At 41.4% G+C, this 18,843-nt stretch overlaps 1 protein-coding gene across 5 annotated transcripts in view; it reads left to right on the forward strand.

The window, feature by feature from the left end:
* ZDHHC8 (zinc finger DHHC-type palmitoyltransferase 8) overlaps positions 1-18,843 on the forward strand; it is a 125,054-nt gene that overhangs the window by 89,739 nt on the left and 16,472 nt on the right. For 3 of the 5 annotated variants that reach the window (XM_062631468.1, XM_062631467.1, XM_062631466.1), the window contains 4 exons: positions 8,026-8,147; positions 12,325-12,482; positions 16,014-16,186; positions 16,857-16,959. In XM_062631468.1, coding sequence (XP_062487452.1) covers positions 8,026-8,147; positions 12,325-12,482; positions 16,014-16,186; positions 16,857-16,959 — 556 coding nt within the window. Of the gene's footprint in view, positions 1-3,474; positions 3,591-8,025; positions 8,148-11,436; positions 11,705-12,324; positions 12,483-16,013; positions 16,187-16,856; positions 16,960-18,843 lie in introns of those variants that run through there. The other 2 variants (XM_062631469.1, XM_062631470.1) reach the window with 2 other exon arrangements.

An 18,843-nucleotide genomic window follows, 5' to 3' on the forward strand; every position in this document is an offset into this window, starting at 1 on the left:
TCCTAACCAAATGGATTTAAAACTTTCAGTGTGACAGGGCAACTCCTGTCTCTTGCACTGTGGTTATTTTGCAGGGACTCCATACTGCTCTGTTGTGATCCAAAGACCACCCATATACTCAGTTGTCTTTTTAGCTGCTGCAAAAAGTGGGGTTCAGATCCCACTGCTCAGCATGTTACTGATGAAAGGTTGGTGCATGTTTCAGAAGCCCTAGGTTGCACTTGTCCTTGCCTATTCCAGCTTGCATGGCATTTTAAGCTTTGCAGAGTCCAGGGCTGAGAAAGCAAACCAGGGACCTTCACATAAAGGGGTTTGTTCTGGATCTGAGTGCTCACTCTCTATATCTGTGCTCAGAGTGCCTCTGATTTACCTATACATTGGTAACTGACCCCTTTCAGTGAGGCCACAGAGGGTATACTGCTGCTCAGGTTGACTCTGCTTGCAGCCCATTAGACACTTGAAGTGCTATGAAGACCTTCACTTCGATGTCTCAATTTGATGTGAGCATTATCCTTCTAATATGTTCCTGTGTACTCTGAAATCCAGCCTATAGATACCCTAGAATCAGTGTGCAATTAAGGCCTTCAGTTTGAGGTGCAGATAAAAAGCTGGGCATTTCAAGTGATGCTACACCATTATGGCATATTTCTTTACAAGTGTATCCAAACAAAAACTCTGTTCTGGGCTTTTGTATATTCCAGTAAGTGATAACTGACTCTGGGTAGGTCCTTAATTCACTGGAGGACAGCACAAATTTCAAAGCACTGTGTAGAGAAAGATTTTGCTGGTTTAATCTGTAGCAGTAACTGATGCCTTTGCTAATTTTATAGATGCTCTACCAGGTTTCTGGGCTCCCAGGAGCTACTGAGAATGCAGAGTGCATCTCTGCAAAGCACTGTGTGTTCAGTCCAGCACACTCCAGTCCTGTCTCCTCACTGTGCACATGATGTAACGTCACATTGTGTATGTAGCTCAGAAGAGTGTGTCCTGCCCACTGGCTGCAGGGTTTATCTGTGCCTGTGCAATAGGGCTGGATGGCTGGATGGCTTCTAAGGTTGAGAATAATGATGGATATGTTTACCCCTGTGGTTGTCTCACTCGGAATTGGTTATTGGTATTCTTGTTCCCTCTCTATATTTCTCCCACATCAATTCAGATAACAATGATGCCTTTTCACAGGTACTGTGAACAGCAGAGACTGTTTAAAAAGGGAGGAAGAGAACATGCTCCAGAGCTTTCAAGCAGCTTTGTGGAAAGGGTAGAATGCATTTTACTTTGGAGGTGATGTATAGCCCAGATAAGGCTTTTCAGCAAGAACCATTATATCTCAAGATGACTTCTGAATTGATTTAGTTCCTCTGATCCATATGTTGCCAGACATGAACCACTAGCCTTTGGATGGAGTCCAGGGTGTAATGGAAAGTTCACTGAAACCCCGTCAGCTCTCGTTAAACCTGAGTGAATTTCAGCCTAGCACATTTCTTGTGAATAATTAAACACAGTTAAGCAGGTGATGGATCTGAACTTCTATCTCTAGTATTCAGCTATATTTCAATTACGAAGGGGATAATGAAATTTACGAGGGTTTTGGTGGTGAGGTTTAGGCTGATTTTTTGCTCCTGTGATGGATAACTGTACCTGGAAACTCAGGGTAGCTATTTTGGTATCTTGTACTTATCACCAGCATGACCCTTTCCAAGTGGCATTCAGCTGTTATCATTTTCTGATTTTTAGTAGTAAATTCTCCAGTATTTACTTCTCCTTTTCCTATTTTTATGTAACATTTGGATTTGTTATCCTATACTTTGATATCACTTTCTATCAGTACAACTGCTGAACTCACAGTGAGGGTGTAGTGCTATGGCAACAATATATTAACTGAAATCTTTCCAGTGAGTAAGATATGGTGCAGAAATTAGTTCATTTATCAAAATCTGATCTGGCAGAGCTGAGCAAAGGACCTGCCTATCCTGAACCTCCTGCTGTCGTCACAAATAGACATCCTGTTTCACGTTGGTTATGACACTCAAGATACATTCTCTCCTGACTGTTCCCAGTGGTGCCTTGTTAAACCTAGAAATGTCTTACCACCTTGGAAATTATTTTTAGATGTACAATAATCTCCAAGCTATCTTTGGTAGTGACAAGAAATGGAAAAGGATTGGGTGTTTTTTTTTTTCTTCTGTTACTATTCCAGGAAGGTATTTTTCTGTGATTTCAGGGTAGGAAAGAGCATATAAATGGAAAAATCTCACCCAAACTGGGATATGTGAGAAACGTGTTGGATTTTCATTACTAAACACTAAGCTCTGCCCTTCTTTGCTCTGTGCTGCAGACTGGGTGGTGTACAGCCTTCAGAATGCTGTCTTGCACCTTCTCTGTCCTGTGTACACACTGGCTTACATCTAACTTCAAATTCTTCTAAAATGTGGGTGTTGGGAATCAGTCAGTTGATAGCCCTTTCATTTATGGTCCTGCTGGCACAGTGCCGGGTTAGGAGGACTTTCACCTCTGTGTGTACCTGTGTCTCCTCCGACATACTGTCTCAGCCTTCCAGACTGTTGTGCCTCTCAAGGTACAACTATGGCAGCTTTCAGGCAGCCCAGGACACTGAGTCCAGCTCCCATGGTTCCTGGATATTTGGTTAACATTAGAAAAGTTAAATCTTTGGTCAGATCTGGTGATGATTAGAAATGGTTTACGTGAGTCTTACACTGCAGAAACTGGTACATGTTCTGAACAGTCTACGTCTGGCTAGAAACTCTTGGAGAGGAATCAAACCAGGACAGGCTGCTACAGGCTTATGGACACAGTTTGAATGTTTTTAGTGAGATTAGTACCAGTGCTTAGTCAAATTATGTTCGCTTATTGACTCCTCTTATCTCATTAGTTCCTACTTCACTGAACTGCTTCTACATGTATGCATTGAATCAGCTACTTCATATTACTGTTTTACCACTCTAACGGTGGAAGAGGTTCATTCTATTTAAGAGATGCTTTCTCTTCTCGTGATCTGTGACAAAATAAATTGTTGTGTTGCATATCTGCCATCTATTTGAGACTGAGGGAAAGATGTGGTAATTTCAGATCATGTATTAGGTGCAGGTGAGCAGCCAAATAGGCAGTCCTGGGGGTCTTCTTATTGGGTGTGGATAACTGTCCGACATTTGGGTGCCTGCCTGTACTCTTGAGGTTTCCACATCTTCTCTGTACACTACACAAGCCAATTTCACTGTCTTTCTGTTAGAAAGAGAAGGGTTGTAGTCTCCTGCTCCATGCTCTGCTTCTCGTCTCTGGACTCGAGGGATCCTGAGGCACCCTGTATGCACATACTTAGTGTGCTCCAAGCAGAGTGTAAAGTGAACCACCAGCCTTGTTTACTGGGTGAATCACAGAGGCATCCTCACACGACAGCCCATCAGCAGGAGGAGTGTGCCCCACACCTACCCAGTTCAGGAGTGGGTAGGGGGTGCCTGGAGCTAGAGTCCAGGAGATCAAACACCAGAGCCACCAGCCTGGCCCTAACAGAAATGCTTTGAGATTTGCAAAATCAAAGGTGATCCCTTCTCAGTCCTGCAGTGGGGAAGATGGTCTGTCAGCAGTTCATGTCTCATTTGCAAAAGGCCTGACTGGCATGGAAAGGGGAAGCAGATGGCTTTTAGCCACTCTGCAAGCCAATGTCAGAGCCAAGACTAAAGCCTGGTTCTTGAAATTCCATCCTCAGTGGCCTACTGCCTCTCTAAGCATGTGTAAGGTTTTAATGAAAAACACCAGATCTTAATTTAGAGCAGGATTCAAGAGAAATGTCCTATTCAATTACTTAATTTTAGATGAACTGTAAGACACAAACATGTCTTGCTACAAAGCACCAACCAAAAAAGCAGAAAGGATTATTTGTTGTTTAATTTAGCAGAGGAACACAGCTGATCATGCATAAGTCTATCTGACACCTTGCAAGTTGTATGATCCTATTTGTTAATCTTTTTAACTTTACATTTTATTAGGACAGAGTTTCAAATAGGATAAATGAGATTAAATCTGTCACCCTGAATTACTCTCCTCTGAGTTATGAGCAGAATCACTCTGTGCTAGAGAAGTATAATTAGGAGGAAAATGCTGCCTGTGTAATTGTGTGCTTCGTTCAGAAGAACTTGAGATCCATAATTATCCCTACTGTGCCACTGTGGCGTGTGCTGGCTCTCAATTTCTACAGTAAACAGAACCATAGATGAGCAGTTCTTTTCCTGAGCAACTCCTGATGTAGCGTGGCTGGTACAGCAGCAATATTATCCTTCAGGTCTCCTGGTTCAAGTGAGGCATCCGCACTGACTTGGAATAGAGCACCCATTGTACATTTATTTTCACATCTACCGTGAACTTGATTGTGCATTGAGGAATAATGGCTATGGGAAACAGAGAGTCTTCGGAGCTATAGATATGCAGGTGAGGCATGTGTAGGTGCTTATGCAAAAAAAGCAAGTCATAGCACAGCTGGTGCTGTGTTCCATCACTTAACTTTGCAGCGGTCCAAGGATATTGCCTTCGACCTCCGCAGTGACTGTGATTCTGCAGATGCTCCAGCAAACACAAAGGGTGCAGCTTTCTTTGACAATAATTAAGCTGTAATGAAAAGCTCTGGGTTAGGACATTGTGGTTTTGCTGCTAGTGCACATCAGAAATCTTGGGGTTTAGTTTTTCTGTCAGGAAAATCTGGTGGTAGTGCTCCATTAGAGGACTATACACTGCTGTTAGCTCTACTTAATTTATATGGCCCTATAGAATTTGTGGTACCCTTTGTGGTGTATAATTCCACTGTGAGATGAGCTAAAGACACCAGGCTGTAGCCTTTTGAAGTTTTGGGTTCACCAACCCAAGAAAGCTTTGAATCCATGTTTTGTTTATCTAGATTCTTAACAACTTCTGTTAGAAAAAGAAAGTTCAGCTAGAATTGTCCCATAGGTTGCCATATAGCTGCTGGAAGCAGATTGCTTGGAGACAGGATGTGCGCAAAGTGAAAAGAAACTCACTACACATCTTTCTCAGGCATTTCTGCAGCTTCCTTCCCCAGGCAGAGAGTGCAGTGGGTCAGAAGCCAGGCTTTTGCACGACATATTAGTGATAAAGCAACCTGCCAGACTTGGATTAGAATTTCTGTTACTTTGCCTAAAATGATGTGTGCATCAGGGGGGACAGGGAGGATGCATCATCTTTTGAGAATGCTAGTAGAAATTTTATGTTCTTTTTCAGACCTTTTTACAGTTACAAGCCAGGACTTGATCTCCACATCTGGTTTTATTGGTCAGTCTGGTTTACAAATGAGGCCCCTTTTGTCCCATCTAATTTTATGTAATCTGTGATGCTGCATAAAGATTCTGGGAATTAAAAATGGAAGGACTGTGAACAGTCCTTCTGGCTAATATGTACAATGACTCACTCTATCCTTTATTTCAACTTCCGTGCAGTATTTTCAGATCCACTATTTACCCATTAAATGAGCTGTTCAGTTTATCTTATGGCTAAAGTTTTTCAAAGTATTTTGATGTATTTGCTGGGAACATGACAAAGTAAATCACAAATGAGAACATTAACAAATGCTTACATTAATCATCTGAGACAGTCTCATCAGAAACTTGTTCTGACTAACTAGTTATCTGTACAGAAAGGGTTTCCTGTCCCTTGATTTGCCAACTTACTTTACTGCCAAGGAAATCTCTCCCCCCTTCTTGACAAGCAGTGGGTAACTTCATAATCTTTCTCTGTGTAGGCAATTTCTTCATGGGAAGAAATTAAGCCAGTCATGCCCATTTACTGTAATTTAGAGGGAAGAACCCTTCCCTGGGTTGAATTCATTCTGTAACTGCTTATTTCAGGACTTAACTTTGCTTTCCTCCAAAGGAGCTGGCAGAAACTGTTGTTAGTGACAGGCCTTGCAGCTTGCTTGGCAAGGTCATTGTAGCACATTTCATGGCAAGTGAGAAACTTCTGCCTTGCGTTGGTTTTCAGTCATCAGCAGCTGCTTTGAGGAAAACAGAGCATGGCAGCAAGTCAGCATGACCTTGCTGTACATTGAAATTCCACCTCCTGAGAGACTTAAGGGTCTTAGGATACCTCATGGAGTCAAGCCGGGTCTGTCTGAGCTGGTTCATCTCTATCAGCATTCTCTTCTACAAGACCTGCTCCCTTACCCCAGCACCATGACCACCGTGGATGAGATCCCAAATGCAAGAGAGACACATAGAAATGAATCTCCCCTCCACTGAACTCCCAGCCATTTCTTATTCTCCTCATAGGTGTTAATTTCCTGGGACTTTCCATGCTAAGACCAGTCCCAGGAGAAACCCCATGCTTCTGCTCCCCCTCTGTGGGCTATAGCAAAGCATCCTTACTCAAGTGAGAAGATTTAGTTTTTCCTTCTCCTCTAGTCAGCCTGGAGGCTTAGCAACAGCCACAGACATATGTCGCTCTTGGCTTTACAGTTCAGTCACCCTGGGTAGCATTTGTCCATCTTTTACTTGCTCCAGGCCAGGCTGATTGAAGCACATGCAAGGAAAGGCCCTTTTAAAAACAGTTTGCAGCAGTGCAATGTTAAAAGCCTGGCTGTGAAGAGGAGGGGAGCAGAAAACAATTCCTGCCTGCTCACAAAGAAATGGGAGGAGAAAATGCAGTGCCCTTCTAATGCTGGCCACAAGAGCGTGTTTAACAGTGTCTCTTCAAGGTCAGTAACACCATTCTCAGCTGTTCAAAACAGCATTTTGTGAGCAAAACCAGCACAAATTAGATTTGGGAGAAGGCTGGTTGTTTGTTGTTGTTTTTGCTTTCTCCCTGCGGGCTTCAGGCTGGCAGACAACCGGAATCAACTGTAGATGTAATTCAGGCAAAATACAATCCAGAATCTGTAAGCTAATGCACGATATATGCTAATGGCAGCAGGTATTGCTGCTGAATTGCTTTCTCCTTAGCAGCTTGGAGGAGGCCCTGGCTGGCAATGCAGGTGAAAATCTGAGCTGCGCAGTCAGGGGTCTTACTCAAAGTGTTTCCTTATTTATATTTGCAAGATTCATGAGATGGATCAGATTTTTCCCCTCCACAACCCTGTAAGACTTAAACCCTCTTGTGCAGAGCAGAGAAGTAGGTTTGGCCTGGTGTTAGGGATAATCTTTAGAGAGGCTGTAAATGGCTGAGTGAATAAACGCTGCTCTTTACTGGGTGAAGTTGCCTGTAAGGCTATTTTCTGCCTTGGTCCTGCCCTCCTGTGCTGGCAGGAAGTGTTCTTCTTTGCAGTTAGAACAATTTTCCTATAGCTAATAGGCATTTCTCCATCCTCTTTCCAGAGTTTCTTACTTTTTCTCCTTTACCCTTTATTGTCAGTTATGTTCACTGGGTGGGCAACAAGCCTTTCCAGTGGTAGACACTATCCACTTTCTTTTCAGTATTGCATTCTTACATTCTCCTGACACCTGCAGAGTCCATGCTTGGTCTGACTAAACTTTCCCCCAAGGAGAGGTTTTGTAGTGTTGGTTCTGAGTGTTATTTGTAGTTAAAAACCACTCAGGGAAGTATTGCAGTAAGTGAGTGTGCTGCTGTCTGTACCTGTTGGTGGAGACCAGTAGTTTAAAAACCCCATTCTGCTTTACACCAGTGAAAACTAAAAGTAGCAGCAACTGCAGTAAGGCTACATAGACAGTAAACAGATATGCAACAATGGGATGGAGCTTTTACACAGATAGATAAGCAAAATGCCAGGTTGCAAATAAGTCAATAGGGTTGCAGAGCTCTATGAGCCAAGTGGACAATTGGTGCTTTCTGTGCTATGGAACAAAGCAGCTTCAGAGAGGTTGTCTGCAGTGTACTTTAGATCACTGAAACTGGCTCTATGGAAATTTCTGTGATTTAACTGCATATTCAGCCTTGCTGCATGGCTGGTGGGGAGGGGATGAAACTACTTCTCTATGTGATGCTGGTGAGTGGGAAGAAACTAGGTGTTAGAGCCAAGGAGCCTTTACCTACAACTTTTCTTCTCTGCAGGTGCCCCTGGTTGACAAAAGCCATCTCCCCAGCCATCCCAGTGTACAATGGGCTCGTGTTCTTGTTTGTACTGGCAAACTTCAGCATGGCAACTTTCATGGACCCTGGAGTTTTCCCTCGAGGTAACAGAATGGGACTGTGGGGAGGGAATTTGAAAGCCCAAGCCAAAGTAGGTATACTCTGTTTGCTGACTAATCTCATTTTTTTTCCCCCTGGTATTCTTCCTGGTAGACTTTATTTATTATGCTCAGCTGACAGTAAAGGAGGGATAGTAGTGAGATGCTGGATACCCTCCATCTCTATTCTGAGCTAGGTGCCAGTTGTCCTTGCACTTGCTCAGGCTGGCAGTTGAGGGCACAGGGCTGCATAGAATGGTTCTTGTTGAGTACATCTCCTGACTGATGTGACTGTGATTGCTATCCCTTGTGTCATGCTGGCACATTGGATTTAAGTCACTGTCTTCACAATAGGTAGCATAGTGGAGGGGAGAGGCTAAACAGCTTCCTCTAAGGAGACCTTCCAAAAAGCCTTAAAACAAATGCAAAAGCACTGAAAGCTGAAAAAAGATAATGGATAAGGCTTGCCTGAGAGTGTCTAAAAATGTATATGTTTAGAAAGATATGCCTGCTTGAATTAGTACTGATTCACAGCTGATTAAATTAGGATAAAGATCTCTCAGCTTTTGTAATGGGAACCACAGTGCAGCTATCTCTTTTAACACGTCCTAATGAGAGAATTATCACCTCATTTTATCTGTCTTCCAATAATTATTCACATGGAGTTTGCAGCAGAGGTTGCTGTAGGCATTCTTGCTAAGACAATGGATCTGTGCTCTGTGCAAGCTGTGCTTTCTCACTTCTGTTCACTGAAATCAGTATCTATTTTGAATTGCTACCTGACAAGAACAAGGCACCTGTCCTGCTGACTTCCCTGAATAGCAAGTGCCAGGTTTCTCCAGGTAGCAGGGTTTAATGATGAGTAACTGTCTGCTATTCCTTTCAGCTGAAGGTTTTGAATCCCTAATTAAGTGTTGCAGCACTCCGGTTAAGGAAATAATTGTGTGTAAAGACAAAGGCAAGATTTGGTCATTTGTACAAGATTAAGTGATGCCATGTTGAGGTGCTTAAAGGTACAAATAGATGCTACTGAGATTTTCAAAAGAGCTAAAGCATTTAGGATTTATAATCCCAGGCTTTTTAGTTCCTCCATCTCAGCAGAGAGAGCAGTGGTTGAACATGCTTTGGGTGTGAAGTTATTGAAAGCAACCCTGCTCATTCCCTTTGGTAGGAGGAGAGCTGGAATTTGCTCAGTTTTGAAAATCTCAGTCTGGAAATCCAATATCTTTGTGCAGTGTAGTTCCCTCAGGCCGGAGCCTGCAGCTGGGTGCTCAGCATGCCCTATGAAGATTAGTACTGAGTGTATTGTAAATTCATACTTTCCTTTGCACTTCTCTTTCTCAAACAAGTTCTTTATTTTGGACTTTGCATTTAAAGGAGAAACATGCAGGGAGATCAGATAGAAACTGAAACTTTCTTATCACCTTGCCTTCCTTCCCGTCTCCCTTAACACAAGGGAGTCAGGAGCAAAGCAGGAAGAGGAGTTCTTATAGCTTGCCTTTCATCTGTCTCTTTCTCTGAATTTATAAGACCTTGGTCTTATATCTCTATGACATGCGTGTGCTTGGTCTGGAAGAGGCTGGTAGCAAGGGGGAAAGTTGGAAAAGGGATGGAAGTCATCCTGGAAGAAGGTGATGGAATAGGAGCTTAGATGTGTGAAGGAAGCAAACTGATAAGGAAAAGATGGAAAAGATTAGAAATTACCAGTGCTGGGAGGAACGAGGAGCAGATGTTATTTCAGATCACAAGTGTGCATGTGAAAAAAGCTATCACCACCCCACGCCACCCGCAGAGCTGCCAGTGTGAGGAGTTCAACAATTGTAGGAGTGATGTAAAATGAATATACAATAAAGCTATTTGCTTTCTGTTACTGAAATTAGGTTGAGTCTTCTTGATTTTCCAGCTTCTTAGCACATTTCTGGTAGGTATAAATTTACTTCAAAACCAAACCAACAAATAAGCTATATAGAAGCTGAGATTCTAAAGAAATCACGTGATTTGTTTAAGGAAGCCACCAAAAATCATATGATATGTTATAAAAACACTAGAGTTGGCTGCCCTGTGTCAGTGCATCAGAGTATGAGAAAGTGTGTAGTAGGATACATTCCTCTGCCAATGTATTCTTCTGCTCAGATCCCTGAAAGCTGGGAATAAACACATTTCTAGCTCTGTCATATGAACGTACAGGTTCTCTGGCAGATAGAACTTGGGCTATGGGGGAGGTAAACCCATATAGTGTTGAAGAGGGCCTGAATCAAACTCCCATACCCATTACTCATTTTTTGCTCATATTTTAACTTGTTGGCTCTCTGAATGTTTCTGATATGAATCAGGTTTGGCTCTGTGTGAGTGAATTGCCAGTAACACACCAAAATGAATGAGAAGGAAAGGAATTATTAAGTCACTGATACTGGGGCTACACTGACAAATCTGATTTACAGCCTGGGTTGAGACTGGCAATGTTTGTTGCTGACTCATTACAGATGCCAACTACAAACTGGCTTCCAGTATTTTTGATGTGAATCTATATTATACAAACTCTTCAAGTATGTGTCAGTTCTGCAAGACTAATGTATTTAATTGCATGTAGATACGTACAATGTACAGACTTTTTGTCTGCATAGTCAGGGTTTTTTACAAGAGCTTAAATGGTTTAATTGTTCTAGTGTCTTGTTTTGATATGCCCACATGAATTATACAGCATGGGCTAGTTTATAATAGTATTGAAGAATATAAAGATTTTATTTATAGAAGTGCCTAAGGGATTTACAGTCTAGCTCTCACTAGGAGTCCCACTGACTAGTCATGAAGGGAAATTATAGAGAATGATGCCAGTATAGCACTCTACTTCCATACACAAACATTAATCCAGAGAATATTCCTGAAAGGTAAATATGGTAGCTGAGCCAGATTCCGAGCTCATCTAAGTGAAGGGAGAAACTCCCTCTGAAGTCAGTGGAGATTGTATCATGATAGCACATTTAGAGAAGATTTAATGTGGAACTAAATGACGGTGATTGATGGCCCACTGGGACAGTATTATCAAATTCCACCTAATTTGGTCAGCCAATGCTAGCTGCACTATAATGTTTAACCAGGTGTTAAATAGCTGCGAACTTCTTAGATTTCCTGTGTCAAAAGGAAACAAATAAAGATCACAGGAATCTAGAATAAAAGATGAATTTTCATGAACGCCTTTCTCATATTTTTCCTTTTCTTCACAATATGTATTTGCTATTGTAGTGTGGCTTTTATTTTGTGCATTTATTTTTAAATGGCCTCTTTTCTTAAACAGGGCAGAGCTTAGCTGAGATGATAAACCATCTGCTCTCTGCGTTGTCCCTAATAAGATGACTGCAATATTGTCATCCTCATCTTACTAATGGCAAAGAAAAGCTAAATGACTAGCTCAAGGCCACAGAGTGGGAAAATTAGAATACAGGACTTCCTGAGTCCCAGTCCTGTGCTCAGATCAGTAAACCATTCTGCCTTTGAGAGAGGTGAGATCTTCCCAGTTATGTACTGCTATTAAAGTAAGAGCGTTCTGGGTATGCTATGAAGAGGTGAGCACAGGATGCACTATAAATGAGTAAGGACTGATGCAAGGACTTTCCATGGGCACACAGATAGCTTCAGAATGGTAAATCTCACTGTGGACTCAGACTTCCTGGGGCAACAGGTCTTTGAGATGATTGTGGACTGACACTCTTTTTGTTGTCACTTAGGGTCATCTCGGTTCCCTTCTGAGGTTTGAGCTAGCACGATCTTCTAATATTTGTTGATGTAATTCCTTTCACTTTATCTGCTGGTAGGCTAGCATTGAATTAATCCCAAGTGCATGCAATAGAACATCTCACAAAAGCTTGGGTGATTTCCATCTCTCCTTTGACTCTAGTCTGCAGCTCGTGTTATTCATAAGATAAGACTCAGGCACCTCTCTTTATCCAGGGGCTGGTAAGTAAGGCTGCACAGCACTCTTATGGGAGATGCTAAAATGAGCCTTGATCACTGGAGTGTTCTGTAGCCTGAACAGCCAGTTCTGACAGTCCATCACTTCCACCGCTTTGTTATTTGTCTGACAAGCCCAAGAGCACATGCAGTGCCCCTGTATCCAAGGCACTGACTGAATTAGCTCTTTTATCTTTACCTTATTTCCACTAACTTTTAGTTTTGCATTGAGCAGCAGATGAAGATGAAGATAAAGATGACGACTTCCGAGCTCCACTCTACAAGAACGTGGAGATTAAAGGAATCCAAGTACGGATGAAATGGTGTGCTACCTGCCACTTCTACCGCCCTCCACGCTGCTCCCACTGCAGCGTCTGTGACAACTGTGTTGAGGTAACAGTTCTGTTGATTATGTGATCTCTTGGCTTTGCCTGAGTGATGGGGTTGCATATCTTACTGAAAACATGCAGTTAGGTGCTTCCCCCATTATTTCAGTTCTTGAAAGTTCTCAGCTGTAACCTTGTTGATGGACTCCTACTAATCAGTACCATTTGAAACATAGCCCTCAGTTATGATGGTTAAATACACAATAATGTTTGATGTCGGCTTTGTTGCTAGTAATAATTAGAATAAACTTTTATAATGCTGGCTGTATTTTCATTGAAGCAGCTAAGGGATCATGAATGTAAAGAAGGGGTAAATGAAAGAGTTGATGCAGAGGCAGAGTTCAGGAGAGCAGGAAATATATGGTGAACCATTGTAACTTGTCATGTATGAGTGTACCATTCAACATTCAATTCAGAACAAACTGGTGCCTACATTAGTGGACAAACAGAGAAGCTAGAATGGTGTATGAGCTTTAGGAAAACCAAGCTCAGGATTTAGCACTTGTTCTCCAGTAAATAGAAGGACCCCATGTTTGTTTCAACACCCAGGCTCACTCAGAGCATGAACTCATTCATGGCTCTAATGTTGGTTGCTCTGAATTATGGGTTTTCATGTTTCTTAATAGCTTTAGGGTCTTGGTGAGGCACAGGATTTTAAAAAATAACCCCAAACAGTAAGATGTGCTTTTCTGGGCTATAAATGTCTCCCAGGTTTGTAAGTACAGAGTGCTGTACCCACAGCAGCATATTGCCAGGGGGGATTTTTTATTGCTGAGCTAAAAATTTCACTTCTTAAGGATCATTTCTGCTGCAAGGTCTATTTTTTTTTTTCCAAAAGAAAGATGAAATCTTTAATATGTCTAAAATATATTCAGCTGTACCATTAAGATGAAAGGAATTACTAAGGAAAGGAAATTACAGAAAAGGAAAAAAGTACCAACGTCAGCTAGAATACTGTGTATACCATCTTTGTCCTAATCCTCTTTGCCGTAAGCAAGGGAATAGTCCCAAAGAAAGCAGCTCAGTTACTTGTGAGAGGAAGGCTGCCTGGATTTATCTTGTGTCAGTCATTTTCTCCTTCAGGGCAATATATATCTAAGTTGTAATTATCTGGAAGCAGTGCTGTGCCTAATAACCATCAGTAAATAGGACAAGGCTGTCCTGTTGCAGAAGGCTTTAGAAGGATGCAGGATTTGAGAAGCTGGAGAGTAAGGAGCTGCCAAGGTCCCTATGTAGAGAGGAATAGCGACAGCTATTCGTAAGTTGCATCAGTTTCTTCAGATTGCTGTGAATTGTTGAACAGAGCTGGATTTTTTGTGGAAAACCTGAGTCACATATTCCTTGTTTTAAAACATAAATGCTTTCACTAATCCAGGCTCTTGAGCATTGTTCAGATGATGGTAAATTCTCAGTTGACCCATGGAATTTCCTTCTTCTGCCCTCCATGTGTGTGTGTGTGTGTGTGTGTGTGTGTGTGTGTGTGTGTGTGTGTGTGTGTGTGTGTGTGTGTGTGTGTGTGTGTGTGTGTGTGTGTGTGTGTGTGTGTGTGTGTGTGTGTGTGTGTGTGTGTGTGTGTGTGTGTGTGTGTGTGTGTGTGTGTGTGTGTGTGTGTGTGTGTGTGTGTGTGTGTGTGTGTGTGTGTGTGTGTGTGTGTGTGTGTGTGTGTGTGTGTGTGTGTGTGTGTGTGTGTGTGTGTGTGTGTGTGTGTGTGTGTGTGTGTGTGTGTGTGTGTGTGTGTGTGTGTGTGTGTGTGTGTGTGTGTGTGTGTGTGTGTGTGTGTGTGTGTGCAGTGGCTCAGCATGAAAGTTCATTTTGAACAAATGAAATTTTCTCAGAAGAAGATTGCTCAGAACTCACTGGCATAAAGACTTGCCATTTCATGCTGCCATAAGGCCTCCATGGAGGCATTTCTTTCTGCAGCAGAAGTGACAATGGGAGAAAATCCAAAAGGAACCAAAATAAAGTAGCAGAATGCAAGGTGACTCTCTCTAGCTCTCCAGAAGTTTTATTGATGGTCAGATCAGTTGAATGTTCCTTACTATTCTGGTGGGCAAGTAAGACGCTCTGCTTGTATAATTAAATTATGACTGCTGTGGAGGAACATAGGCAAAAAGCATTAATGACTTCTGAATCAATAAATCATGGTCTTAAACAGCATGTTTTATTGATTCTTGTGATGCTTATTTCCCACTCATCTATTCTACGAGAGCTTGCAGACAGTGATAGGAGTGACTACTGGCTGTTCCATGTGGAACCCTTTCAGGGTTGTAATTCACATCTTTCCACTTTTAATCTAGAATGTGCAATAAAAATTCCTTTCCCAAATAGAAAACTTTTGAGTTAATTTGATAAAAATGAACAAACAACAAAAGCTGACAACACTTGGAGAAATAAAATCATTTAAAACCTAAAGCCTGCTGTGACCAGAGGGACCCAAAAATGAATATGTGACCAAAGTAGTCAGATTTTTTTGTTTTCTTTACTGAAGTGTTTGTGGTGGTTACTTACACAGTTTCAATCCATAGATATTTTGAGCTGCATACAATCAGATCTGCATAATAAACATATGCTATGTCAGCATTTCAGATATAGCCTGAAATGATCTATATTAAAAGACCTGTCATTTTCTAATGTGCTTTGAAAAAGCTCCAGTCCACATTCTTGTATTTTGTGAATTTTGGTAAATACATTGTGCAAAACTTAAAAATACAAAACCCCCCTTTGTCGTCATTGAGGAATGTTTAAAAATAACATTACCACAAAACAAAGAATAAACAATTCATTTGTTGTTGTAATAAGTGTGAGCTATTGGTTCTGAAGAATACGGAAATAAGAAGGGGTTATTTCTTGCACCTGATCCTGTCTTCAAACGTCTAAAATAATCCCATTGAAGACAGTGGATTTATGTGCTTATGAAACTGTATAAATGCACTTGGAATGTGTCTGTGGCTTGCCCTCATTATTAAATCTCCTGGTAGAAGGGATCTGTCTTTAGGAGAGACTGAACTTTTAACTGAGACAAATAGTCAGGTTCATAACTGTTAAAGATCTTATGCAGAACTTTGCCTGTGTCTTATCCAGCTGTTGCTCTTCTTTGGGGACCTGCTTGGTAAAAAAGTACTTTACATCATGTGCATTGTTTAAAGTGGTTTCATCCAGATAAACAGAAATACAAAAATGTGGGGCAGAGAATCCTGCAGCAGTATTGCATCTTCAGAACATTCTAGGTTATAACAACATCATTGTTATTGATGACTCATGCTAGTGATGATAAAAAATTAGTACATCTGCTGCTAGTAGATAAATAACCTTTCATTTTTTGTAACTCTTTTTGAACCCTATAAACACTCAAGTACCTTTCCATCCATAGAGACAGAAACCACTTGGTCGTAAGCCCTAAAAAGAGATTCTAGCATGTTGTAAAGCTGCAGAGTAGCCTGATGTAATTTTACTGACTATAGCTCAGATTTCTTTCCAAGACAATATATTTCCTTTCATTGTTTGGATATTGTTCCCTATCTCTCCCTTTCTTTACAAGGATTTTGACCATCACTGCCCATGGGTCAACAATTGCATAGGACGGAGGAACTATCGCTATTTTTTTCTCTTCTTGCTGTCCTTAAGTACGCACATGGTTGGAGTATTCACCTTTGGGCTCATCTTCGTACTAAACCATATGGAAAAGCTGGGAGCAGCTCATACTACCATTACGTATCCTTCTTTTTGGTCTTTCAAGACCCAAGGTGGCCTTGAGGGAAATGTGAAAGAATGAATCTGAAGATTTGGCTTGCTGGAACTGGTGGAGATCTACTCCTCTGCTGATCCTCCATTACTCTTACCATGTAAATGCTTAGTGCAGGTTTTCCTCTGTACTCATTTACCTGTATAACCATTAGTTATTCCCAAAACTCTGACCTTTTGTTTTGGCCTTTGATCTTAATCTTTGCCATGACAGCCCAGCAGAAGAATGTGCAGCCTCCCTGAATTTTACTTCCAATGGGTGTGACTCTAAACTGCTGGATACCATTTACTCTATTTAAAAGTTACTGTATTTTAAAAGAGAGTTTGCCCTGGAAGCAGCCCCCCTGCATGTTAGTGTAATACATGAACTGCTGGCTCTTAGGGGTGCTACATCTGTTGATACATTAGTGCAGAATGGTCTTTACAATATGGTTAGAATCAAAATCAGTGAGTTCACATTATTTTTAGCTATGTCAACTACAAGGACTCAGGCTAGGAGCAGTTAAATTCAGTTAAATAATTAAAGGTGAGGGACACCCTCCCTATTTCCAAGATACATTTTTGCTCCTTTTCCTCTCCCTCTCCTTCATAGCCTCTTTTTCCCTTCACTTACCCCAGTTTCTTTAACTCCTGCATACAGAATGGCTGTTATGTGTGTGGCTGGGTTATTCTTTATTCCAGTCATTGGTCTCACTGGCTTCCATATTGTTCTAGTGGCCCGAGGGCGCACAACGAATGAACAGGTAAGAAGCAATCTATCTCTGTGTTGGTGGCTAAGATGTCGAGTTGGGAAGGAGAGTCAGCAAGTCAGCTTAGGTAAAGCAAAAAACAATCCAAATCTCAGCAGATTTGGAGCTTTCATGAAGATCAAGGAAGACTGCCTGGTTTTCTCAAATTTTTTTCTTGAATGCACTACAAGCAAAGATTTCCCCCTTCTAACCACAGAGGATCATTGCAGGCTTATTTACCATTTAAAATCTGCTCATGGCCTTGAAATAGATTTTATCTGGAGTATCATCAACCCCAGAAGTTCAAACTTTATGAGTCAGACTGAAGAAACCATAAGTTTAAATGAAAGAAAGAAAGGAAAAGATTAAATCATGCTTTTGCCCTGTCTCCTGATATTTTGAACTCCTCCAGCTAACCCACACTGCACATATTAAGGTCTGAACTAGCTCTTTGTCTCACTCTCTTTGTCTGTCTCTTGTTCTCATGCATATGTGCACACACATGGAGAGGCTATTGGTTTTAACTTGTTTTGCTTCTCCAAACCAAGTGCCAACATGACATCTTGTGCCAAAAAGCCTGTAAAACTTCAGTTCTGCTGCTCAGTTACTCAAATGTATATAACCCACAGCCCCTATGTGAGGGATCCAGACCAATATGCCTGTGCATATCAATAGCACGATACGGGTAGTAGCAATCTAGTCATGGGATCCCTGGCCCTGCAGTTCATAAGGGGTAGCTCAGTTAGAAAGCTTGACACACGCAAGGTGCCAGTCAGCTGCACACAGCATTTTCAGCTTTCTTCCCAATGTTAATTAATTGTGTGCATTCCAGGGCTTTGCCAGTCTCAGCTCCACTCAAAGTGCCCCTCACACACCTGTTTTTTTCACTACGTTTCTCACATCACACTTCTTTTTCAGTTTTTATCAAATGCATTTCTACTGCTCTTGCACCTCTGGGTGCTCTGTAGCTCATGCTGAGCAGTGTGCTTCTAGCTGTCTGCAGGCTGACGGCTCCATGCTTACATGCTTATATGGCTTCTCTGCAGACTGTAAGAGTTGAAGACATCTGTCTTGAGGCCAGGCCTTCAGGAACTGGGATAAGATGGTCTCCTATCCCACAAGAGACAATACAAACTTCTATCCAGAATACTGTGGGAGGTTTACATACGCAAAGAAGCTGAAGTCATCCTGAAGTGTTGCCTAACATGGCCTCTGAACAAAGCAGGCTTACCATAGCTGTAGATCTTTTAATGCTTTTTCTGTCCTCCTTGGAATCAGCTGCTCTTAATTGTAAAACTGATTTTGGCCAAAAATAAGGTTTGATAGTGTTAACAATAGTACATCCTACAATAGTAGTTCATGCTACAATAGTAGCATGAAACCCAGGGCATTTTGGTCTCATAGCCCAAATCATGGTCTGTTTTAAGCTTGTCTTTGTGCAGTAATGAAAACTGTTCATGAAAGTTTTAGACTGAAGAGAAAGGAAAGATTTAAATTGAGAAAAAGGTAAAATTTTAACTTGCTCTGTTTGTGGCTACATAAACATTAAGAAAGTTGAGAATTTTATGTTTAACTTGATTGAAATAACTATTGGAAAATGTATCCTAGCTTGGTTTGATTTCCTGAGCTACCAAACCACTTAAGATTAATTCATTTTCCTATGCCATTCTGCAGATTAAATATAATATAGTTTTAGTTTCTGTTCAGTCGTGTGTACTGCCTATCTGTAACATTCTCTGCTCTCAGCTTTCCAGTTACAATATGTTTAGCTACACTTTTCCTTTTTTCCCAGTAACTTTTATAGGCAGTGGTACAGACCTTTTTGGTATTTTATTGTAAATTTTTGGTATTTGTTCAGAGTCCATTGGGTTTGAGCATTCATAGTAGGCAAACTGTGAT

The sequence above is a fragment of the Pezoporus occidentalis genome, unplaced genomic scaffold (assembly GCF_034315485.1).
Source record: "Pezoporus occidentalis ecotype Australia unplaced genomic scaffold, CSIRO_AGI_Poc_V1 ctg37, whole genome shotgun sequence".
Classification (NCBI taxonomy): domain Eukaryota; kingdom Metazoa; phylum Chordata; class Aves; order Psittaciformes; family Psittacidae; genus Pezoporus; species Pezoporus occidentalis.